The sequence below is a fragment of the Charadrius vociferus genome, unplaced genomic scaffold (genome assembly GCF_000708025.1).
Source record: "Charadrius vociferus isolate BGI_N301 unplaced genomic scaffold, ASM70802v2 scaffold1823, whole genome shotgun sequence".
Lineage (NCBI taxonomy): Eukaryota > Metazoa > Chordata > Aves > Charadriiformes > Charadriidae > Charadrius > Charadrius vociferus.
The window spans coordinates 62,605-72,555 of record NW_009647673.1 but is presented as its reverse complement, the minus strand read 5'-3'; the positions used below and the strand labels follow the sequence as shown (position 1 = coordinate 72,555).

General features: G+C 44.0%; 1 protein-coding gene across 1 annotated transcript; it reads right to left on the bottom strand.

Annotated features, from left to right (window-relative positions):
• Positions 1-7,634: 7,634 nt before the first annotated feature.
• On the bottom strand, positions 7,635-9,221 carry LOC104282957 (protein shisa-1-like). The gene is made up of 2 exons (XM_009881089.1): positions 8,951-9,221; positions 7,635-8,119 (listed from the first exon to the last, which is right to left on the bottom strand). Exons 1-2 carry the CDS (start codon positions 9,219-9,221, stop codon positions 7,635-7,637), a joined length of 756 nt encoding a protein of 251 aa, XP_009879391.1.
• Between the last annotated feature and the right edge of the window lie 730 nt (positions 9,222-9,951).

Genomic DNA, 9,951 nt, shown 5'->3' with positions numbered 1-9,951 from the left:
CATAAATGTATTAAGTTGAGCAAGAGAATTCCCGAAGGTGTTCTACGGAAGGTCTCGGGGGTTAAAAGCCCCCTTACAAAGCAGGGGCATGGGTGCACTCTTGCTTTTATTTTTTTCTGCCCGGGGCAATAGTAGTTGGCTGTTTGAGCCACTGGCATTTTTCCTTTCAGAAATCTGATCATCGCTCCTTAAGGAGCGCAAAAGGAAAATAAACTCCCACAAGTTCAAATTCTCCTACTCGCTGTATGAGTCTCTTACACAATTTATTCAGTTAATCCCCTGCAGAAGCTCTTTGCCATTGGAAAAGCTTGGGTGGAAGCTCTGAGGTTGCATGAATTCCAGCTGTGAGTGTTGCCACTGCATACCAAGTTGGAAATTAAATTGGTTTTGATTATGGTACTTGCAAAAATTCTCATAGTGATCAGCTTTATTTTTATTAAAATCAACAATGTCGTTTGTAAAGAATCATTCAAGGTTTCACTTGTAGGTGACGCATTTATTTGATAGCTTAATCTTGCAGTTACAAAATGGTGAATCTGTTTTTTGGCACTTTGTACCAGATTAAAAGCTCCGATGAGGCGTGGAACAAAGCACTGAACTAGTGCAAACTCTCTGTTTGGTTCAAGACTGCTGAAAAAAAAAAAAAAAAGTTGTGTAATAACTTTGTCTCGGCAGATTTTATGACATATCAGGTATCATTTGTCTTCACAGAGCTGGCAGAAAGCTAACACAAACCACAAAGGCTCCATAAATACGATAGTGTACGCTCTGCATAGTTTGATAAAAAATGTGATCGTATTGTCCTGCATAATTCAATCGAATTTATACTGCCCGATTACCTAGTGCTTCGTATATCTGCGATTAAGTCGATCCACAGCCTCCGTGACCGGGTAGTATTGTCTGAATAAAGGAAATGTTGCCAGGAACTACCATTAAGGGCCACTCAAGGCCAAGTTTCATAAGCAATATCTGATTTGGGAGGCTCTGGAACACCCACCGTGAGACGTCTGCAGGCTGACTTGCAGAAGCGCAGAACCCCTTCTGCTCCCGCGTGGAACTACGAGTCTCCAGTGCATCTGAAATTTAGGTTGTGATTTTTCAAGTTGGACACCCCAAAATTAAAAGCCTCAAATATTAGTGGACTACTTTAGAAGAATTAGGCCTTAATCTCTCTGCTTTGATGTCCCTCTCTGTGAAACTAGTAATATAAATACTGTGACCAAGTTAACAGTTGCTACTGCAGTTACTGCTGTTTCCCCCACATGTAATCCAGGATTTGTCTCTCCCGCCCGACTACCTGTTTTCATGAAACATTTCTGACAGGCATAATTACGCAGTGTTGTGATTTGTTTCCCCACACTAAGTATAGAAGAGGGGCATTGAGCAAGGAAGAGGACAAAGATCTTTTCATTGGAGAGGAGCCATTAAGGTCTTGATTGGACTCATTAACGGGAGCTGATGAGCAAGTGCAGCAGCGAGTTGTGCTCTGGCATAAGAGAAAATCTGGTGATGTAAACCCTAAGAACTTTGGATTCCTTTTATAGCGCTTCCATATCATAAATATTGGCAGCTGCTTTTATCGGTACTCGCAAAGAATTCTGCTCTCCTTGCTATACAGAAAATCTTCACAGCCTGCTGTATTTCTTGGAGGGCTCTGATGCACGTTCTTCCATCCACCGCTTCTTGCTCTCTCCCCTTCCTTCCTTTCCATCATTGCGATTGCGTGGCAGACATGAAAGATGTATCTTCAGGTAAAAGGTGAATTTGATAGTGAGAGAATGTGAACGAAATACACAAAGAAATTAAGAAAACAGTGTTTAAGACAGTTAATTGAAAATTCTTCCTAAAACCATCCCCAAAGCAAAGATGTTCTAGCTTTTATCTACAGATTATTTTTAAAAGACACAGAAATAAATGCAGCAGGTCCATTTTTTTATCTGTGAGGTTTCTAAATCAGTCCTTTTCTTTTTATCTTCATTTGTCTCCAAGCCTCAGGTACGACAGGATCACAGCAGCGGGAGATGGAAAGATTTTGGAGTTGTTTTTTTAATTATTAGGCCAAGAGCTTATGCGAAGAGCCTCACGTTCTTCCAGTGGAAACGTGTCTGTCGTTTTTACGTAATAGCCAGCTCAAGATCCTTTCTGAAATGTGATACTCAAATGCAGGAGATGAGGGAATAGAGACAAAATAAAAAACTTCAAACGGTGAGGCTGATTGCTGGAAAGACCTGATCAGTTAAAGAAGGGCTCCACTGCCCAGCACAGCCCAGTTCCAAGGAAAGAAGACTCATGTATTGTTTACTAGTCGGGTCCCCATTCCTAATCTTCCCCAGTCCCTTTTTCAATCCATGGATCAAATCATGCATATATGATACAGGAGCTGAAACCTCAAAGATCGGAAGTTCCTACAAGTTTAATGAAAACAGGTCGCTGGGTGGAAGAGACAAATACTGTTACTACTCCTGGAGAGGGGTGATTTATGGGACTCACCCAGTATGACCCACCGCGGACAGTGAGCTGTAAGGAATAGCCGAGCCTTAGGAAAGCGTCACTCATTGCACCTTATTACCCATCAGAGCATGTAAACATGAGGCAACTCCGGAGGAAAGCAGGCTTCATTAGTTTCTGCTGCCGACAGAACTCTTATCAGTGGTTTTGTTATATTGAGAGAAGAACCGTTGTATTTTCAGCCTGGAGAAGAGATGGCTCCAGGGAGACCTTATTGCGGCCTTCCAGTGCCTAAAGGGGCTCCAGGAGAGCTGGGGAGGGACTTTTTACAATGGCATGAAGTGACAGGATGAAGGGGAATGGCTTCAAACTGGAAGAGGGGATGTTGTAAAATCACCACATTTGATTATAGTAGAAATAGAATGTTAAAATGTAGTGTGTTTTAAAACTTGTAACCATAGGACCCTCGCCAGGTAGTTACTGTTTTGTATCAAGAAACTAACAGGAACGGGACAAAACAATGAAAAATTGAATAGAGAAGTTTTGTTTGAGTCCTGTAACTATAGAAACATGTTATGCACCAGTGATGCTGCTTGGAAACCCCCTTACCCTTCCCATCTTGATTTAAATATCAAGAACCAATTAATATATATTAATAGAAATAACCATTGATTATTTGGATATGGATATTGATAGTAATATATAATCAAGAGACCAATCAATGAAAATTAAACCCATTATCTGGATTTTGTGATAAATAATTTGTGTAACGGTAACTAGGTATGATCTAAACTAACTGGTGAACAATGTAGCTTTGATATACCTGTCGAGAAAGGGGTAAGTTGTAGGCCTGGTTAGGAAACCGAGAAAATCTTCTGGAGGTTCGAAGACTAAAGGGGGAATGGAGTTTTGCCACCAAGCTGAGTGTGCGCGAAGATCGGGTTCACTAGCGGACACAATGAGGAAGACTATGGATGACCACCAGAGGACCCTGGATGACCACCAGTGTACCTGAAAGCGCATGCATCACAGACATTTACATATATTAATGAGTTCTCAGAAATCGTATGAATATGTTGATTTTTTCTCAGAAATAATATAACTTCCATATGAGGAATGTGAGGAATGCTTCTCCTTCCTTTGAGACCCCACAGAAATCTGTAGGTTTGACGGGCTTTTGCATTCTGATAATTTTTGATCCATTTGCCGGTAAACCTGGTACTGAAGAATAGCAAATCAGCGCAGCTCTGCTTGAAGGACAGAGGGGGTTCTTGTTTCAGTTCAGAGTTGAATTGATTTGATTTGATTTGATTTGATTGGAATGAATTGTTGCAGGTCTTTGTGAAACCCTCGGCGTAAACACAAAAAAAACCCCATACAGCATCCCTAACAGTCGACTCTGGTCTTACATTTAAAGAACTGCAGCCATGCTGAATAAAAGCAAATCTCTCGCTTAACGCGAGGTGAATATCGATCATTATTCTTAGCCAAAGAAATTCATTATACTGTTAATACCAATAGTGGACTCATCTAAGTTACTATGGAGCCAGGATCGCTGGAATCTCTTCACCCTTCTGCCAGTGCACCCTGTGGCCTCGGAAGAGGTAAAGAGGGAAAAAGGTGAAAGACCTTGAATAACTTCTCTGTACCTTACTTGACCCATACTTGCTTGTTCAGAAAGTGGGGTTGCTTTTTAGTCAATGCTTTAAAAATCGTGGCTTTACAGCAGGAGAAGTAAAAAGTCTTTAAGGTGCTTTGTTTTTATTTTCTAGTAGCACAGAGTGGATTGATCAGCGCTGTATATTGATTCAGTGCAAAAAAAAGGAGTAAAACCAGGAATATTGTAGAGACATGATGATATAAAATGTAAAAACCTGCTGTGTTTTAAACTAGTTTGGTTAAATCCGTCCAAAAAATCTGGACAAAAATACATTTTGATTTCTCTCAGAACAATTAGGAACGGATTGAAGCTAAAGAAAATTAAAACCACTGTTCAAACCAAGGGGATGCCATGTGCAGAGGAGCCTGTAAGGAAACACGCAGCCACCAACCTGCAAGCCCTGTAACGAGCTTTTGAGGGCCAAAACTGTCATCTCCACCTCTTCAATTCTTAGCTTTTATGTTCTTTCTTCCTAAATCCAGAAAGAATACACCGAGAACAATTCAGATCACCTGTGTCATTACTGAGGATTAAGGAGCAAAGAGTGTAAATCATTTCTTAATTAGAAGTCGAGGGGGATGGGATGGGGGCATCATTAGGCAAACAAAGCCAAGCCCCCCGTACAATAGGTGGTAAATAGACTATTAGTCGCTGCTAAGTACTTCTTCTTTAGCTTGAACCAGGAAAAGCAGTTTAGGGCAGAAAAAAGGGATTTAGCATGAACATATCCCATCTATCTAAAGAAGTGCTAAACTCAGTAGCAAGGCCCCTCAAATTAGTAAAGGGATAGAATTTACATAAAAAATACTCTGTGCTTTTTCCCTTAGTCCCCACATGAGTTGATCCGCTTTTAATGCAGATGCTAATTGAGCCCGAGGTAATCCCAGTTTACAATGGTGCTTGATGGAAGATGTTAAGCAAACGGTTCTTTGAAAAAACCTCTCTCCAGGCCGGGAAGTGCAACAAATCGGTTAGTTCTGGTTTTCTCTGCCAGTTTTGAAAAGAAATATTGAACCCTTGAAATATTTGACCTGGCTTTGCCACCGCAAACATTAGTTTTAGCTCTATATAAAATCCTGTGAGAGGGATCCAGAAAACCCTGTTGTTCCCATACTGGCTTTGCCAGCGAGCCTCTGCTCGGTTAAGTCCCTTTGCAGTTCTATATATATTTTTTTTTTTTTTCTGGTCTGTTTTTCAGCTGTGGAATCCGCAGAGCGCGGTGGGGGCGAGGAAGGTCCGCTGCCTCCCAACACTCCGCTAATCCTCGCCGGAGAGCAATTACGGCAGCATTCACAAACCCATGTAGCTTTTCTGGTCCCCGCTCCTGATCAGCTTTTTTTTTTCTTTTTTTTCTTTTTTTTTTTTTTTCCTTTTAATTCTTTATGGTTCTCTGTGAACCTCTGACGTTTTCCTGTTTTATGGTATCAGGAAGGCTATTTCTCTGGTTTCTTGTTTAATTTCGAACCTTATCCTGAAGGCGCCTCCCGGAGCGCTTTCTGCTGGAGTTGACAGGAGGTCTATATACACTACAGATTGGGGCTGAAGCGTATGGGCCGTCAGGTCACATATTGCCTTATCATTTTCGTTCAGAAAATCTACAGTCGAGACTAATCGTGTTTTAGTAAAGGAGAGACTAGCTGATAAAACCACCAGATTCTGCATTTCTAATGCCAGAGTCTACTAAGCAGAAAATAAATCCTCCAAACAGCATAAATGTGAGGCGAGTCGCTCCGCATTTCCCGGAACGAAGAGCATCAGGAAGGATTTTGCTCATTTGTCTCTGAACTGACACGAGTTTTTGTTATGATGTACTACAGAAATCGGACACTTAACCAGATAAACTACTTCATTCAGCTACAGATTTTCCTAAGCCAACTGCAAACAACAGTTACTTTATAAAATAAAGGAAACCATTTTCGAAGTGTTTTCAGCGATAAAAGTTTAAAACCTAACTTTACAAACCAGCGTTCCAGCTGCCGCACTGTGTATTGGCATAGTTAGCAATAAATCCCAGAGACCTTTCAACTGACTGTAACAAGGACATTGCTTTTAAGTTCAAACTAGTGTATTTCTGGAAGCCTTAACTTACTATTTTTTCAGTAGTAAAACAAGTGTACAACACGAGAGCCAGAATTTAGGGGCAGCTTTTATTTTTAGGGTATTCTGGTTTCACGCTTATATTCTTATTCCGATTTGAAGAGGAACTGGCCGACCAAACTTAAGTGACAGTCCTGGCGCAGCTAAATTCTGTGAAATTTCTGATTCGCACCCATGAAGGAGTCAGGAAGTTACCCAAATAGATCACCTTCCCCCTACAAACGGGGGCACTCGGGTATGTGTGGGCTTCACATAAGCATTACTGCAGGACATGCCCCGCACCAGAATTAAGATGTAACGTTCTGAAGGAAAATAAAGTGGTGGAAGGTCACACATTTGTTTACAAAGTAGATTAGTCCCACTGACTTACAAGAGATGTCTCCAAGCAGCTTTATCGTAACAGTTTTCTGTTTGATAGGCGCTGCTAACACGGGAAAGCCTTTAGCATTTCCACGTAAGATTTTTAAGCCTTGGCCTCTGCTCCTACTGGTAACACCTGTGGAGTCCTTTTAACATGCCTTCACAGTATAAATCACTCAGGTTTCTGTGCTGGGAGGAGGTGTTAAAACACTCCAGCAGCGAGTAGTGTATTTTGACAACTTCTTCCTATCCGTGTCCTGCTGTGAAGGGGAGGGCTGCAGTCAGGCAGCATGCATCTCAACAAGGACTCGGAGCAGGAGAGCTTTTCCAGCATATTCTCAGAAAACTGAGTGGAATCTCATTTTGTTCTTACCTTACCCTGTAATTCTTCATCCATTTGAAGTGTCCAGTTATGTAAAGAAAGAAAAAAAGACCACTAAGCCACTGGAAGAGAGGAAGCAACACATAATTTTATTACCCTTCCCCTTGTAGCCGTACTAACCGTACATTTCGCTGAAATCAGGGCTAGAAGTTGCTTCTTTAGCAGCACCACATAACTGATCAGGGGCAGGTGAGTCACAGGCAGCGTTTTACTGTCCCGCATCAGTTTACTGGTAGAAGGGTGTAGATTAAGTCCAGCCTTCCTGTGCTTTGCAGGCTGTCAGGAGTTCACAATGAATAACTCCTCTCAGGCACCTCCCTGTCCTGAGTTGCTGAGAAGTGACACAGCTACGCAAATTCAAACCAAGTCCTCTGAGGTGGCCCCTAGAGCAAGGTATGGCAGCTTGAAGGGACCAGGGAAGGGTGAAACTCCTTTCTACCGTTTCAGTCATTCCTTGAGGAGGTATACAGGCCTCAGAGTCTTGCCTTTTTCAATAGCATTAAAATAATACAAGTTAAAAGAACAAGAACCTAAAAGAAGTTCTAAAACATCATCTTCAGAGCTGTAAAAAGCCAAAATTGATACACTTCCTACTAGTGTCAAACATTTGATAGCCCTCATTTCAGTCCCAAAGAACTTTTTATAATAGCAAAGTAGCATCCAGTTCAGGCTGTACGTGTCATCTTCTCAGACATGAACTCCTGAGTACATCATTTGGTCACCCTGTGTTACCCCAAGAGGGGACGCGTTAGCACTGTGTCCATAAATTGTTCTTTTAAGAAAGGATGCTGGAGCCATTACTGCGGTATGGTCAGTCGGTATTCTGTGGTTTGCGCGTGGAGGGTGCAAGAGTTGTCCACCGGTGCATGGAGGACTTAAGAACTGAGCATCTTCAGCCAACCCAATAATAGGAAGGGATGGAGCCAGAGTCATGCAGATGTTGCTGGTCTGAGGACCACTACTCAGTGAGCTTCTGGTGGCAGAACTGGAACTGGAGAGGCGAGAAGGAAGATCAGGTTCTAGTAGCCAAGCCTGGCCAGGTGCAAGTCCGCTTTGCTGCCTCTCATCCTGGGATTTTAAGCATTTGCAGCAACAAATTCCAACGCAGGCACCGCCAACAACAAATGCCACAAATACAGACCCAACGAGAAGGAACGGCAGGTAGACGGGCACTGAAAAGATAAGCGACATTAGCCAACCATTCATTCATGAGGCATTGCAGGTTACATTCTGTTCTTCATTCCTGAAGACGTGCATGCACCAGGGAGCAGGCCGGAGTAGTTTTACTCTCAACCCTTCTCTTGCTGCAGCAAGAAGATTAGAAACTGGCAATGGTACAACAGGCTCAGTTGAAAAAGCCTAAAGTACAGCGCATCAGACCAGTCGGTCCTGTAGCATCTGCCATTAATGGCCATGAAAGAGCTGTTCCAGGACTCGGATGACACAGCTACTGTTCAGTTGTGCATGATTAAGTAGAAATTCAGCCTTGTAACTGAGTTTTACAGTTAAACTGTAAAGCTAAACTGCTGTTGGGTTGCCTGTGGAATCGGGGTTTGAGGGCTCCAAGCACTTTTACAAGCCAGAACTTAAGTTAAATACGTTACTTGGAGGCATCCCCAGGCATTAGCCGAAAAGGTTGGCAACACACATGTTCCACCAGGGATATAAACATCAGAGGTGTTACCAGATTACTTTGCTGGTGGCTTAGAGGCTTTTCTGAGAGTAGGACTGTCAGAAAAGTCTTTTCAGTGAAGCCCCCAGTTACTCTTTCTTCCCAGTGAAGGGAACTGAGTGGCTCTGGCCCACGCCGCCACCGAGAGAAGCACTGTGCCAGGACTCCACTGCTTTCTGCTGCAATGGTCACAGCCTGGAGCTCTGAAGAGCTGAGAAACAGAGGAAGGATCTGGCTGATGCCACCAAGGTAAGGTTATTATAGGGGATGTAAAGAAGAAAGCACATCCGATACGCCCCCTCCCCATCTGCTAGGGGCACAGGAAGCTTACCTGGCACTGGAGGTCTGGGACTGGGCTGCTGATGGTCACCAGGGCACTGGCCCTGGTCCAGACGGGCCTCTCTGGACGAGCAGCAGTAGCGTAAGCTGCAGGTCCCACAGCACAGAGTGGCCTCCGGGCCATCATAGCGCTCGGGACACTGGAAGCCGCGGTGCCAGCGCTGGAGGCTGCCAGCCCAGCCGTGGCAGTACTCCCCGGCCTGCCCAGGGCTGCACGGCAGCGCCAGCAGCAGCACCAGCGCACAGAGAGCCCCCCTTGCCATGGTGGGTCACGCAGGCTCCTCACCACTAGCCACTTGGCCCACACTGCCCCTTTTTACCCCCCTTCTTTCTCTAAAGACAAGGCACGCACCACCCCGGGCGGCCGCAGAGCGCAGCGCTCCCCAACCACCAGCTGCCCACCAAGGCACTGCCTGAGCTCCTGTTTCACTGCCTGAGCTCCTGTTTCGGAAGGTTTTATCTCTTGGGCTGTGACCTGCCTCTAATCCCCTCTCTTTACAGCAACAAAGAAGGATCCACTAATTGAAAACCATTTGCAGCTACTCCAGCTCCACCTTCCTCATTTCTCTCCTTCATTCCTGCAGGGAGAAGCCACTGGTTCCTGCTGGAGATGACGGCGCATCTCCCACTCGTGGCCAGGGATGGATGGCACCGCTAGCAAGGCTGCGGAGTGCGGGATGCACAAAGCCCAGGGCTGTCCTGGTACCAAAGCTTCATTCCTTCAGGGGCTCATCGGTAGCTGAAGTGTCAGAGGTGGGGGGCTGGGGACTGAGCTGGGGACAACTCATGACAAGTGAGAAATGAAATTTTGAGAGCAGAAAGAAAATACAGGGATAACCAGCTTCTGGTGGGCTCTAAAGTGTAATGGGTACAAACTGGTAACAAGGTAATATTTACCTTGTTTAACATGGATAATCAGTTCCATAAATACAAAGAAGAAAATGTGGAAAAAATTAATTTTGAAAGCACGAAGTTGGTCTAACTTCTGTCTCC

What these genes read in the sequence shown, in the direction of transcription:
- LOC104282957 (XM_009881089.1), bottom strand. Translation starts at nt 9,221, where the DNA reads ATGGCAAGGGGGGCTCTCTGTGCGCTGGTGCTGCTGCTGGCGCTGCCG. An exon ending in TCCCAGACCTCCAGTGCCAG is followed by an intron (nt 8,120 to 8,950) that starts GTAAGCTTCCTG and finishes TTATCTTTTCAG; the next exon opens with TGCCCGTCTACCTGCCGTTC.